This window comes from Spinacia oleracea, chromosome 4 (genome assembly GCF_020520425.1).
Source record: "Spinacia oleracea cultivar Varoflay chromosome 4, BTI_SOV_V1, whole genome shotgun sequence".
Taxonomy (NCBI): domain Eukaryota; kingdom Viridiplantae; phylum Streptophyta; class Magnoliopsida; order Caryophyllales; family Amaranthaceae; genus Spinacia; species Spinacia oleracea.
The window spans coordinates 170004427-170019987 of NC_079490.1; the positions used below are offsets into that span (position 1 = coordinate 170004427).

The following is a 15561-nucleotide window of genomic DNA, read 5'->3' on the forward strand; positions in this document are numbered from 1 at the left end:
ACCTTACAACCTAATTTCCAACTTAGCACAATCACAATTCAGATTACACACAACCCTAGGAGAAAACAGAGAACCCTAATTCTCTCTGTGCCTCCATAGTGTGTTCATCCCAAAAAGCAAATCTCTTGATCAATTGTCTAAGCTACGATTATCAAGACGGATCTGATCGTGTCGGTGAACCAAGTAGAGGAACGACAAGTGGAGTTCTTTGTTCGTTATCGTTGACAGATTATTGTGGAAAACACGCTTCGAATGTAAGTTTGCTTAATCTGTGCTTTATACATGTTTCCTGGTTTTGGGGATTGTTCCGCACATGTTATTATGTTTAACTGTATTCCCCTACAGCAGCAGCCTCGGTGCCCGCGCAAAAAATACGTAGCAAAAAAAACTATTCGTAAAAAAATTGCTGCAAGGGCGTGTGAAAAGCACTCGATTCTTAAAGCGACTAAAAAAATGAATAAAAATAAATAACTCTTTGTGTCGTTGATTAGGTCTCCTACGATGACAATGCTTGGCACCAAAACCGAGCATGCTAATAACTATGAATGTCACACGGGCAAGTGTTTCGAAAATCCAAAGAATGACCAAAAGAAAAACCAAAAGTGTACCAACAAAAGAAAGAGCGAAAAAACCAATAGATAGAGTCAAGAGTCTAGACTAAGTAATGATTAAAACTTTGGGGCCTAAACTTTAGCTTATCTTATGCATAGGGCTGGTCCTGCCACTTGGTGCCGATCTGAAAATCAAAGGTTAGTACGTCTCGAAGATACATCACCAACACCAGGTTTAATGACTCCAAGCTCCGTCCGTCATCCCTCATTTCAAGGATCTCCGCTTCCCCAACCTCGATTCGCACCCTCAAATATGTCTATAGAAGAGCTACAGAACCAAATGACCAAAATGACCCTACTCATGAACCAACTGAAAATGGAAAACGAATCCTTAGCGGCTGCGCAAGCCTAACATTTTGCATTACTGGTCATTTGGCCTCCCGAAACCGAATTAGTCCAAAAAATCATTGACAACCGGGACACAACTTACAAACCACATCTTAGATACTTAAGCCGTGATACCTTCAAGAGGGTTTATGAAGTAGGAATGGAGACCGAGGATGACCTCACAAAAACAGTACAAAGCAAACCTGCATACAAGGGTAGCACCTACCACGGGGGCCCCATGCCCCAAGCCCAAGAGGTCCATGTTGTGAAAGAAACTCCAACCCGAAGGAGCCCGGGAGGGTGGACCCGAAATCGAAAGTTTGCCCCACTCGGGTCGACTCTAGTACAAGCTTACCAAAGACTAACCAATCAAGGAAAACTAAGGCCCATAGGCCCCACACCTGACCCTCCAGTCAAAAGTAAGTACTGGGTCGAGGGCGCTCGCTGCGAGTTCCATCAAGGGAATGGGCATGATACTGAAAACTGCTGGAGACTAAAAAACACGATCCAGGATATGATAGAGGAAATAATACCTCTCCCCAACGTTGGCAAACCCAACAACAACAAGAGCCCACTCGGTTCTTGTCACATCTCTCTTGACCAACCAGAAAATATGAACTTTGACCCTACGGCGTATATTACGCCCCAAGGTGCACCACTCGCCATGGTCCCTATGGATCAAATCGAGAGAGAAGTGTGCGGTGTGTGGGATGATGATGCTGAAGATGTCTACCTGTCTCAAGTATCGGGCCAGGACCTCTTTACTAAAACTTGGCCCAGATTTGAGATTTCCCATACCTTGGATGAGGCACCTCACCTCACCAAGACCAAAACAGCTGAAATGTTGACAACCAGGCTCTATGGACATTGTTTAATGAATCGAGGACTATGGAGAACGAAACTGTGATGACTACCCTAGCTTCACAAGATGAAGGTTTCGATCCAACCCAGTTAATCTCTCTTGCATCAACACTAGAAGAGGCCGAGAACGGATGGGTGAAGACATGTCAGTGGGCCAACACAAAAGGGATAGAATTCAAGATGAGTACCGGCGGAGGACCAAAGTTTTACGAGATTAAACCCAAGGCTTGAGCCATAGAGAGCATCTTAGTAAAAAAAAAAAGCGTCTAGTAATTCTTTAGATTGATGGAAAAAAAATAAAGGCTTTAGATGGTCCTAAGACCCCTTAGAATATAGGTTAACTTTGTTTCAGTGTTTTCCTTACTTTCCAAATTAATAAAGGCGTAAGATTTCTCCTAAAAACTTTTATTCTAACACTAAAGAAACACCAAATGTACTTGCAAATACAAAAACAAAGAGGCGGCCCACTCTAGGCCCAATAAACAAGGTCCACTCGGTCTTGAATCATGACACCGAAATTCATCAAAAAAGGAATCCCCAAAATAAGCCACCCTATCATATTACCACAACATGAGGGTCTAACCCATGCAACCCAAAGGAATCAAAAAGGAAATCAAAATAATGCAAATGTTGCTCAAAAAAATAAACTCATAAAAAATAAACACCGCCCCCCGCATCGACACGCACCTCAGCCCACTCAAAAATCCTACACGAAGATCTTCATATCTGCCACACACTAACCCCACTCTCGAAACCATTTCGAGTCACGAATAAAAAAAATTAATCCGGACAAAAATGTGTCTCACGCTAACAGTCAAAAAAGCCTCCGAAATAGTGTCAAAATTGATTTTTCATACGAGTAAAAAGGTAAAGCACAAAACAAAGAGAAAAGAAATAAATGCAAGAACATGTGAAGCAAAGCGTCGAAAAGACCGCCCAGAAATCATTTTCAGCGCCCGGGGCTGGGCGCCGAAATCTTTGACGCCCCAGCCAGGGCGTTGAAACTCTCTGCCTGCCTAAACTTTTCAGAAGTGCTCGTCATTTTATCCGCACATAACGGAAAAATAACGAACACTTGGGGGGTACAGCACGTATCCAGATATGCGTACCAAAAAATAGCCGTACAAAAAACACATGGAATTTCATTTTTATGTTTCCAGCTCAGTCGGCAAAAAACAACAGACTAAAATAATGATAATACTTCACTCATTTTACCGATTAAATAATATGTTTCCACCTCAGGGCATATCTATTAAAATTCGGCATCCTAGAATTTATTCTAGCCAGAAATACGCGCGACCTGATTCTAAGTTAAAAAATATTTAACAAAGGTACGTAGGCAATCCTATTTATGGATTCGGTCCAATCAAGTAAAAAACATATACTCCCTCCGTCCCGGAATACTTGACCTGTTTTCCTTATCGGGCCGTCCCTTAATACTTGACCTGTTTCTAAAAATGGAAATATTCTAACAATATTATATTATTTCTCACTCCACCCCTATTAACCCACCTACCCCCTACTCCATACAAAAAATAATTAAAAATTCAACCCCTACTCTCCCCCAACCCCACCCCTTTACACATTTCCCACTAACTAAATTAAAATAATACCCCACTATCACTACTACCTATTAAATTAAATAAGTCAATTCAAGTCCCTTAAACTCTGTGCCGGTCAAACCGGGTCGAGTATTCCGGGACGGAGGGAGTATACATTGTGCAAAAGTGTTAGACATATATATAAAAAAAAAAAAAAAAAAAAAGGGAGAAGCAAAAAAAAGTAAAAATAAAATACGCCTTTATTAAAAAATGATAAGAAGGAAAACAAAAGTGCTAAGAAGGAAAAAACAAACACAAGTGAAATTAATAAAGGGCACCTACACCCTAGCAAGAACTACACTACTCTAGTTCTTCCGAATCATCAAATAAAGTCTTGTAGAGGGCAATGTTCGCAGGGTCCACCCCCACAGTTTTCTGCGCTGCCCCTATATCAATCTCCATAAGAACCGGCTCCTGGACACTAACTTCCAAAGATGCCAAGGCTTCAGAAACATTCTCAGTTTGAACAGCTATAGCCCGCTCAGCCTTAAGGGCACAGACAATGGTGGGGGAAGGATTATCGACATCAACTAGATTAGTCAATGTTTCTACTAGCGGCTGAGCCTTCCTAACCCATACATTATTCCGGCGACGATCTCCGCGAGAGCTTGCATTTCTTTTAGCAACAGCAGGCCCCTTCATGTTAGGCATCTTCTTAGGCCTAGAACTAGAACGGGGAGGAACTTCCTTTCGCTTTTGATCAGGACGAGCTTTCACAGTCTTAATACCACGGGTGCGAGGATTGGCAGAATCACGGCCCTCATATCTAACCTTAATACGAGGTATTAAAAGCTCAGCCGGCTCCCCATTTCGAGCCTCGGTCCTCACAGCTTTATCATCGGAACTCATCCACAACTTGTAGTTTTCAGAAAGACCCACAAAGCCATTTGTAGCGACGGCCCAACGCGGGAGACCATCATAATACTTAGCCCATGCTTGAACCCGTGCTTGTGAAAAGGCCGATACTACTTTAGGTGGTACCGTATCAGAAAAGGGGATAGTCTGCCTTAAGCCGTATTGACGCATGACTCGGTAAGGAAAGATATAAATGGGCCGAGATAGCCCCAACAAAGAAACATAAACCGACACATCAGAACCCCCCGTCATAGTAATCAAACCCCACCACGGTACCACCCACTTAATAGAACAGATACCATGAATAAAAAAGGAAGCCCACTCGGCCTCGTCCTGGCCTCGGTGCAAATACTTTCGGTTACCCAAGGCTATAGGGCGATAATGTTTAGGATCGACAGGAGTTTCTAAAATCCTAAGTCGTTCCATGAGCCAAATCTGCAAAAAACGGGCACGATCAAATCAAAAAAATAAATAAAAAATAAACGGAACCTAGGGCGCAGTTTCAACGCCCAGGATCAGGTGCCGAAAATTCTAACGCCCAGCCCTGGGCGCTGAAACTCAACTCCAGGCAGGACGAGTAAAAAATATGCAAAAAAACATATATGTGCGCAAAGAAAAGATCGATTACCTGCAGCAATAGGGGGCTTCCCTTAAAATATTCAGATTTGGCATTCTTCTTCAACTCATCCGCACTCAGCAGAGTCTCGGCGACAACCAACAGCATAATAGAATAGCAACTTTCCATCTAGCTAATCAAGGGGATCAACCTTATGTCACCGAACTCACCATTGTTATTCGACAGCAAATAATGATTCAACAAGAAAAATACAAGAGCTCGAATGTTCAATTTCTGTTCGGTCATATTTTTACTAGGCCTAAAGTGATGTTTTACAAGCTTTTCCAAATCAACCTCATCACCTACAACAATCTCAGCGAGCATTTTAGCATCTAGTCCTAGGAAAGTCCCTATGGTTGTTTTACCCTCTTCAATGGTGCCAGGGGTGGCAGGAGTAGCATTAGTAGGATAACCAAGGATCGCAGCAAATTCATCTGGCAAAGGACATATTTCATTGCCCCGAAAGACAAAAACATGATGATCGGAATCCCAAAAGCTCAGGGCAGCATACAGAAAGTTATAGTCAATATTAATTTGTTGTAAGCCTAAAAGTGCCTCTAAGTGGTATTCTTTCAACAAAGCCTTTTCTGTAGGAGTAAGGGCTCTTAGCCAACGCCTCACAGCTCGTTGGAGGGAGAAGGGAGGAATCGACATGACAAAAGCAAGGAGGAATTAAAGCTAAGCAACTACAAGAGAGAAGAAGATTGAGAGTGATGGAAAAGAGGGACGTATCTAACCCCTATATATAGCTGAAGACGTCAAATGACATCCTGATCCCATTCGGAAACGCGCTAAGAAATCCGAAAGCCAAAAATCGCCAGGAAAAGACTTTCAGCGTCCACGGCTGGGCGCCGAAATGATTAACGCCTAGCCTTGGGCGCTAAAAATGCAGCCCAAGGCCCGGATCTCACAAAACGCGGAACAAGAAAGGACTGAAAACCATGTTGGTAGACACGAGGCCCTATTGCAATCAAGATCAAGCCCAAAAGCACCGTTAGCCCCCAAATAGTGAAAATGAATGTTGAAACTTGGTCGAAACTTAGACTCGTCTCAAGGAATATATGTGTACACTTTTCAAAACAAATATGAGAAAAATAAATATCAAGGTCATTCTTCGAAACACCAAAAAATATTGTTAATTCGTTGGTTTCCCAAAAAATGTCTGTTTGTCAAAAGATTAATCCGAGCCAAGCTAAACCGGATATTATTAGAAAATAAACTTCGTCGCCCGGAAAATGAAGTCGCACTCCACGACTTCGTCAAAATAGCATACCACTATAAAGGTCGCTCGCACATACGAGCACGACCCCAAACATGATTAAAGGACGTTATAAAATACGTACCTCTCTCGGCAAGAAATGACCGTCAAGCCCGGGTACTTGGGGGCTCGAAAGAAAATATATACTCCAACAAAGAGTGTGCGAAGTCAAAATCATATCCCCAGACGCCATGCACAGTCCCATGTTTGGATAATCTCAAAAGAAAAAAAAATGGATTCTGACCTCAGAGTAAAGGTCGCCGTTGATACTTGTACATGGTCCTCTGATCAAAGACCAAGCGGTGGCAAAAATCGAGCCGTAAAGACTAGCTCGAAACCACAAAAGAAGACGACCACAAGACGAAGGTCCGTCTAAGCCCGTTGTCAACCCACATTTAGGTTACAACTAAATCCGAGCATCCCTCGAAAGAATTCGCTCTTGCAAGAATGAATAAAAGAAATTCTCAAAAGAAATCACGATGAACCAAAAAACAGGCTCGCCATCTTTAGCCGGCGGGGTCTGCGTCACTAACCGCGCAGGTCCTTAGTTGCTGCAGCAATAACTTTTTTCTGGATTGGTTTTCCGTTTTTTCCAAAAAAAAAAAAGAACGATGTGAGTAGTTTTCCCTTTTTTTAAAGGATTGGTTTTCCGTTTTTCCAAAAAAGAACGATGTGAGTAGTTTTCCCTTTTTTTAAAGGATTGGTTTTCCGTTTTTCCAAAAAAGAACGATGTGAGTAGTTTTCCTTTTTTTAAAAGGATTGGTTTTCCGTTTTTCCAAAAAAGAACGATGTGAGTAGTTTTCCTTTTTTTTTAAAGGATTGGTTTTCCGTTTTTCCAAAAAAAAAGAACGATGTGAGTAGTTTTCCCTTTTTTTAAAAGGATTGGTTTTCCGTTTTTCCAAAAAAGAACGATGTGAGTAGTTTTCCTTTTTTTCCAAAAATTAAAGGATTGGTTTTCCGTTTTTCCAAAAAAGAACGATGTGCTGGATTTTCCTTCATTTTACGTCCAATAAAAACAAAGGGGTTTTCTCGTTTAGCTAACCCTGAAAATGAGAATCTTTAAAAATCATTTTTACCTCGTGATTGGGCTTGGCCAGGCCCAATTACACTTTATAGCTTTGATTTCGAAAACGTCTGTAGCTACTCCCAATAACAAAGTGAGGGAGTTTCTACGCATCTTTAGATACTTCCAATGACAAAGTGAGGGAGTTTCTATACTATCCGTTGATAAATCCCAATGACACGTGAGGGATATGTCGACACTTCAAGTGATGACCCTTAAGTCAAATGTTATCACTCGGGGGCTCGTGAGACCCTCGCAAAACAGGTCACATACACCATGGCTTGTGTGACGCACTCCGTTAAGTACTTTGACCATCGTCTCATCCCGAGACTCAGTTAAAGTGGGGGCTAATTGTAGACAGCTACTTTTGTCCCCATTCCCGAAAGGGAAGGTTCGATGATGAGAACATAAATCTACACTTGGCAACGCATCTCCTATAAAATAACGAATCTCAATCACCCTTTTCATTTCACCCGAAACCTGCTATTTATAGAAACCTGCTATTTATGGAAACCTGCTAAAAATAGTAACTGACGTAATGGGTAGTTGTTAAAAGTGGCAAGTCATAAAAGATAGAAACCTGTCAGAATTAGGTGTTACACTCCAACATAAATCCTAAATGTGATAGAAATTACAAGAAGAATCCTATTCCTAATATGATTCGAAAATAAGAGTTACGTATTAATTAAAATCCTAACGAGCCTAGAGTTCGTAACGGGGCCAGACGCATTCCGTCATAAAGTTAATACGCGCTAAAAGACTCGAATAAGTCTCAAACACTCCGGATTCTAAGAGTCCAAAACTGACAAAGAAAACGGCCCAGACCCTATTTTCAACGCCTGGCTCTAGGCGCCGAAATCTTCGGCGCCCAGCTCTGGGCGCTGAAGTTACCTGGGACGTGTTCTTTCCTAATTCTTCGTGGATTAGAAATCTAAAATCCTATCTTTCCACAAACTCTTTTCTATAAATATAGCCCCAAATTCGACGTGAAAAGACAATTCATATTCTGAGTATTGACTTCAACCCCTAAGCCTAAGCCTCACGCTGCGAAATTGATCACGCGTTCTGTCGCAACCGATCCAAAAATCGAACAGAACGTATCCTGTTCCGTAACTTGAGATTCGTTAAATAAAAGGAGAAATAGCAAAGTCAAAGTGGTTAGTTTTCTGAGAACCGTGACGCACCTCTCAAGGGTGCGTCGTAATGTGCCCCTTCGCATGATTTAATTGCTTTCCTCGCCCTTTTATGAACTGTTAAACTAATCAAATCTAATTGTTCTATCACGCCTAATAAAGATAATATGTTGGGAAATTGGATTATCATGCTAGGTCCCTTAAAACAATCTAAACCAGATAATCACGATCGATCTAGTATTATATGTTGCATATTGTTAAAATCAACTCAGATTAGTTTAATAGTTAACGCATGTCCCTTCAATTATTTATGCTGAGCTAGTAAGGATATCCTGCCTCTGGAGTTATCGAAGAGCGAGTACTCCTCTCGGTAGTTACAGTCCCCCGAACCCCCAATCTCTACCTTGCGGGTGTATGTTGAGAGATCCCCACACCAGGGATCACAAGGGAACCTACGGCCGTCGTGGTCAAACATAATTGCACTCCCTTTATGTCACAATAACCGGGTTTTGTCAGTTTTTCTCATTGTCGTTAAAAACTGAATGGCGACTCCTATATTACTAGTCAATTGGGTGTAAACTCACAGGAAATCCAATTACACTTGATTTGACAAAAAAGAAAAGTCACACCCACGAGGGACGAGGTCACGCATTAGCCTCGTGCTTTTTTGACCCCCTCACAGTAGTGCAACTCCAGAATAAGAACAACACGATGCGAGCTGAATTTGAGCATCATAAAGCTGAAACTTTGAGAAAGGAAAACGAAGCTAAGAAGAAACAAGAAGAACTGGAACAAAAGCTTAAGTTAATCATGGAGAAAATTGGCCTTGAATCCTTAACATAAAGAGGTAATATTTGATACTTGAAATGAAATCGAAATTATTGTGAATATATACTTGTGGGGGTTGGGGTAAATACAAGTATTTTATGGGGAGATGCTGCCAAAATTAATTACTCTTTTCATTACCCTCAATAGTCAATCCTAATGTAATGAATTGTGTAGTTCTCTCACGTGTCAGTTTTTTGAGGAACACTGCTTTTAACACTGAATCAAGTTTAGGGTCTCAATTTGGTTTATTTTCCTCATTTCTTTTCGATAGGTGTCACTGCGACAATTTAGAGGTTAAAAGTTGTTCGCAAAACATATTCCATAGTTTAATGCTATAATGTACCCAGCAATTATAAATATATCATTATTTTTGCAAGCGGTTGAAAACATGATTAGTTTGATGTGACATGGTTTCAGACATGAAAATTAAACTAAAGCTGGTAAGTTCATGGCCTTTCTTTAGTTGTACAATCTTGTCTTTCTTATTTGTCTTGTTTTATCAAAGGTGATTCTGATGAAAATATTCTACAGACCAACCCAAGTTGGATAAAAATTGATCCTTGATGAGCTATTTTTGTAGATATCCTTGATGTGTGTTTGAGCTCAACTTTCAGTATGACTTACTATTTAAGGCATAGAGAATCTCGCTGGTTCTAATGAGGGCTAAGATTATCTCTCTGTCTGTCTGCAGATAGGAGAATATGAAGAAACTATTGGGACATGCTTAATCTTTTCAGATAAGGGTATGTAGTCTTTCTATTATCAATTAATGGATGGGGTTATGGTCTTAAAGAGAAATGCCAAAACATCGAAACCTAATATGAATATCAGAGGAGATATATTCCAATCAAAAGGTCGAGTACACCACACGTACTGATGTTATATTTTCTCCACTAAAGTTTAGCATAATTTGTTTGTTAGGTAAGGTTGATAGACCGATCAACATGTTGGTTTTATGGGGTCTAGTCCAAATGACATGCTATGAAGAGAACATTGAGTAATTTAGATCCATTTTCTGTCTTTGTAGTCTATTGGCTCGTTTAACATGATTTTGGATGATGCTATGTGTTGCATGTGGATAAAACTTATGTTCTGCTTGTTGTCTTAGGATAAGCATGCAGGCCTAGTAATGTGAATACCTTATTGATAAGATAAGTTTTTGGGTACACGTACTACATGTACTGATGTTATACCTTGTTGTCTTACACAGAAATCTTGTCAAGTTGCTAAGATCCTGTATAGAAGGAGAAGAAAAAATGCTTGTGTATGAATATATGCCAAATAAGAGCCTGGATGCACTTCTCTTTGGTAATTTATGCTTACATTTTTAAGATTATTATACTACTTTGTAATTTATCATCCTAGTTTGGTGTGCCTAATGCCACATTCTTTCAAACTAGATCAGATCCAACATATCAGAAAATTCTGGCTGAGCTGACAGATTCAACTGTGGATGTACTAAGGATCTATTCTAACATACTCCTACCTCACTACTACAAAACGCGTTGTTTTTCGACGCTTTTTTTCCACATCAGCGTCGAGAATTTAGGCGTAGAGAACTTCTCGACGCTCCTTTTCGTCGAGAATCTCGACGGGTTTTGTTGTCTAAAATTAGATGTTGACGCATCCCTGCGTCGAGATTGTCGCCGCTTTTTGTCGTAGTTAATGTATTTTCTCGACGCTATCCTGCGTCCTAAATATTTTTGCGAGTTAAGTTTAACATTTTGCGGGAAATAGTTTTTGACGGTTAAAAGCGTCGAGATTTTTGTTTTCAATTTTTTTTTTTTTTTTTTGCACGAAGCAAATACAGTCTTAAACTTCAAATCATACAAAACTATATAGCTAGCAAAATTGAAATGACGAGATGTCAATAACTTAAAGATATATATATACTTATATTAAATTATATAATAATACGTCATAAACATATCATCAAATTTTATATATGATCCAAACTATTTACCTAGTATACCAAAACAGCATAACGTCTTCAATGTATATTACAACTCCAATTGACCTATTATTCTAAAATATCATCTTCAAAAGAAAGGCAATTCAAAGCCTATAAATTCAAGAAGATGGGCTTCAATGTTGAAGGAGCTTTGATTCCTTTCTTCAACCACCATAATCTCCAAACGCATCACGGACCTTCAAAAAAAAATTAATAATGGTAAGGAATAGTTTCTCTCACGGTGTAAAAATAAATTAGAAATATATGTCCACTGTAAAGAATGAACAATGACCAGCAACAAATATATGAACTTCATATAATTCATTACTCTGCATAAGTGAGAGGATTGTGTTTATACTTTGTTCTGTACTATAAAGTTCAGTTGAGTTGTGTTGCTCACGTTAGTGACTCTTAATCGTACCTAACTTATTTGTTTTTTGCTTGCTTTTGTTTATAAAGACGACCTGTTAGAGATGACTCGTTAAAATAAGAGCAAGTTAATGTTCCTGCTCTGTATAAAAAAAACAAAGGGCTTAGTCTAAACTGAAAGAGTTTCAGTTTTAGCTGAGTTTTGACCGACCCCATAATCATCAATCATAACAATCAATCGAGTAGTATTACTAAGCATAAGTTGGACAACAAACATTTCCAAGAATCAACAATAATCAATATATACCAGGTTATATAGCAAGAATTTCCTTTTGTTATGATGTCGCAGAAAAGGGCTTGGTGCTGGTCTCTGCCAGTTTCTTCTTTTGAGTTTTTAGAATTAGCATAAGGCAGGCAGAAGTTCAGTTCAGTTCAGTTTAGTAAAGTTCGTTAGATCTTAACTAATTATAGTTAGTCCATGGATCACAAACTTCACATAATCAGATATAGAAAGCAGTAGAAAATTCTAAGTGAAAGGGTTTAAATAATACCGGAGGGTTTGCCTAAAAGCTTGAACTATAAACACACTAAAAGCTTGAAGTTAAAAGACTAATGATATGTTAAGTGGTTATCGGCAGAAAATCGCCCGGAGGTTGGAATAGAATGTTTGTGCCTAATCACAAATTCAATCTGTGCTTGCAGTCAACGTACACTACAAAACCGAGATAGATTGGAAGCTATTGGTGTTGCAGACACTGATCTGTGTGTCCTATTTGTGTTTATAAGAATGAAAATCATAAACAACTACTCTTTGAGTGAATTTATAGCAAAACTGCTCTAGATAGAGTGTTAGAACAAGTGCATACCTACTGTTCTAGTTAAAATTGTTGCAGAAATACCATTTTAGTAGCTTTGCCTTTTGATAGTAAATTGAGTGAACTTCTGATGTTGATGGAGTGATCCTTATTTAAGAAAGCTTGGTATTTTCCGAACACAAGCCTACAAGTCTTCTCTCTGACACAAGCAGTTTTCTCTTCACTAGATTCTTCTGTTCGTTTGTTCCTTCAATTTGGTGCCCAATGGCGATAATCAATTAGTAAATAACCGGTATAATTAACATCTCAAATCAAAGGCTATTCTAGGATTTTAGAGTGAATGCACCAGATAAAGATACAATGCAGATTTTCAGTTTTGATTTCTTTATACTAATCAACTCCTAGCAGTAATTATTAGTGACTTAAAACAAATAAAACCTAATTTATATGAGCAAGAAAATAATTATCCTAAGAAAAAATACAGGTAGACTACAGAATAACCCAAGGTAAAGAACTACAAACAAGAAGGAACACTAGCTAGATAGTTCAGGCACAAGCACTAATGGGAAATATTAAGAGTGTTCACAGCCTCTACCACTTAAAGTTAATCAACATCCCCAGACCAATGTAGGTAGTGTTTTCGTGTCTTCAGGTAGCTTGAACCTGACCCTGCAGCCCAAACCTGAACCTGACGATAAAATCTAAATTTGAACTTGATCCTGCAGCCCATATCTGACCCATCAGCCCTGCAACCTCTGTCTTCAAACCCATCAACCCCTAACCCTCCAGTATTCTGTTCAGTTCTGTTTTGTTCTATTTCATAAAGTTCAGTCAAGTTCTATTTCGTAAAGTTCAGTTTTGTGTTACATACATTAATGACTAATACAGTTCAGTCAGTTGTTGCTTGTTAAAGACCCCCAAAAAACTAGAATTTCCACAATAATACTTTTTAAGACACACCTGGAGATATTATAAGTCATATTACTAAGAAACACCAAGAAATTCAGTAAGTTTCTTTAGTATTCTAAGGTAATGCTAAACAAACCTTGCTAAATTAATCATAACTCTAGGCAAAAATAACATAAAATCACAGCAACGATTTCCAATCAAAACAAATTTACCCAAAAAATCCCAAATTTACCTCAAAACTTATAATAATCCAACATATAACACGAAATTAAACCCATAATAATTGAAAATAAGAAAGTCAGAAACTCAACTGGTAAAAATAATCTCTTATTCAGCCTTAAAATTTAGATTCAAACCCACCTTAACCCTATAGTTTCCATCAAATTATAACTTCTTTCGGTTATTTTTTTCGAAATTTCAATCAGAATCATTATCATCCATAAAAAAAAGATATATCAATTATCAACAGATTCACCATAACCAAACAGAAAACATTAAAAATCGATGGAAAAGAACATAGAACATACCTGGTGAAAGTGAGAAAGCTTGTAATCTTCCGCAATTCAGAGGGTACTGTGAGAATTTCGATTTCAATGGAGGGTTGAAGGTACCATGAGAATTTCGAAGGTACCAGACTAAGATCGAGCAACTGATCGACGAGAAGTGTTCGTTTTTCTTTTTCTTTTTTAGGGTTTTGGTGTCGGCGGTTTCCTGTTTAGACATTATAGATAAAGGAGCCATATGTTGCTGTACAACCTGAATTTAATATCAGGGTAGAAAATTAAATGTAAACATCAGGGTCCTAGATTGTTTTGACTAGTTCTTTTTCCTCTACATCAGGCTTACTCTTTTGACTGTTGAACAAGATAATTCATGAACACTACTCAAATGACATGTTCTATTCTGTTCTGTTTCGTAAAGTTCAGTTTTATAAAGTTAAACAGAAACTGAAATGAAAGAATTCGGGATCATACCTTCATCCCGAGAGGGGATGTTGTAGGTGTGTATCACTCTACAACCTTGCCCTCTTTGTCCACCAAAAACTTCTCGTAATTCCAGTAGACCAAGTCACCAAAAACCCCCCAGCACTGAACTTGAGGAACTGTAAACTATGTCTGTATTTGGACCATTCATGTCCAGTTGTTGCAGTCAGTAGCAGTAGCGGTCATGGTGTCAGTAACTAGGCAAGTATGGTTCTCTAACTATTCTAAGTTGGTGATTTCACTAACGAACCTTATAAAAAATGGGGTATTCGGCTTTGAATCTTGTACACACAAAATTCTTAATCTCGGGAATTGAGCCAGGTACTTTGCCTCCAAATTGATTGAGCAAGAATGCTAGAATCTTAAATCCTGCACGTGGAAAACGGTTATCATCTAGATTACTCTGCTAAAAGTACACATGACATCATATAGCACTAATAGATTCATGAGGCTACAAAAAAGAATACTCGGATGATTCTTGGCATTGCCAAAAGGTTTGGGAAAATAAGAACTGAACACAATAATAACTAAAAAGCCCAACTAACCCTGAGTTTTATACTTCTCATACAGTTGTGAGAGTTCCGAATAGTTTTATGATTTCTTGATTCAACTTCTTTCACTTCTCTGATTTCCCTTTCTAGTTGAGGTGTGATATATCTGCCAGATTTCATAGTGTACATAGTCCAATTAATATCATTTTGACAGATACCAGGGTTCTGTTTGATTATCTTGCCTGAGGTCATTACAATTGCATTGATACCTCTAGTGGGATTTCCGTCTAAGGCAGGTTTAGGGTCAGATATATGGAGCCATAGCGTTATATTATTAAATAGAGTAAAACTATGATATTCCTTGTTAATAGCTTTAATCATGTACATAAAAGTACCATCAGGAATTCCATAATGCCCCTAATGAAACCAGAGCATCCTTCGATTTTAAGTACTAGTAGTAAGTGCTAATAGAGTGACAGTTACCTCGGTAATTACTCATAAGATACAGTGGTAAATATTAATTAATGCAGATACAGTGATACACAAATAAATAAGTCAGCCTCGTGTATCAAGGAGTAAGCAAACTGACCCAGATCCTCGTTTGAAATTTGATGAGAAGGCATACGTAAAGAATTGCAAATTTTTATGACGCTGCTATACCCTTCCTACAGTATAGTTTGAAGCGAAGTTTAAATTGTGCTTACAGAGTTATGGTTGTATTAACTGCAACAACAGATGTGTGCAAATCTAGGGTCAGGGTGGTACACTAGGCCAGCATTGTCAAGAAAGTCACCTTGTTCATGTAGGAAACTAAACTACAGAAGATGAAAATACAATTATCCTTAAGCTCAAGTACAATTCATGACAGGAGATTTATTTCACGCAGGAAA

At 38.8% G+C, this 15561-nt stretch overlaps 1 protein-coding gene across 3 annotated transcripts; it reads right to left on the reverse strand.

Annotated features, from left to right (window-relative positions):
- Positions 1–11024: 11024 nt before the first annotated feature.
- On the reverse strand, positions 11025–14313 carry LOC110805383 (uncharacterized). 3 transcript variants are annotated; one of them, XR_002538002.2, is made up of 3 exons: positions 13725–14095; positions 12340–12535; positions 11025–11301 (listed from the first exon to the last, which is right to left on the reverse strand). XR_002538002.2 is itself a non-coding variant. In XM_022010977.2 (3 exons), exons 1-3 carry the CDS (start codon positions 14175–14177, stop codon positions 11294–11296), a joined length of 243 nt encoding a protein of 80 aa, XP_021866669.1. In that variant the 5' UTR covers positions 14178–14270; the 3' UTR covers positions 11025–11293. The 3 variants fall into 3 exon arrangements, 2 of the variants coding, with proteins under 2 accessions (XP_021866669.1, XP_056698784.1); XM_022010977.2 differs by lacking the exon at positions 12340–12535 and adding an exon at positions 14172–14270 and having other exon boundaries at positions 13725–13953; XM_056842806.1 differs by lacking the exons at positions 11025–11301; positions 12340–12535 and adding exons at positions 12542–13101; positions 14172–14313 and having other exon boundaries at positions 13725–13953.
- Positions 14314–15561: the final 1248 nt, after the last annotated feature.

Excerpts from the sequence above, each read along its gene's own strand:
- LOC110805383 (XM_056842806.1), bottom strand. Across the intron at positions 13,102-13,724 it reads AGCTTTCTCACTTTCACCAG|AACAAAACAGAACTGAACAG; the intron begins GTATGTTCTATG and ends TTTATGAAATAG.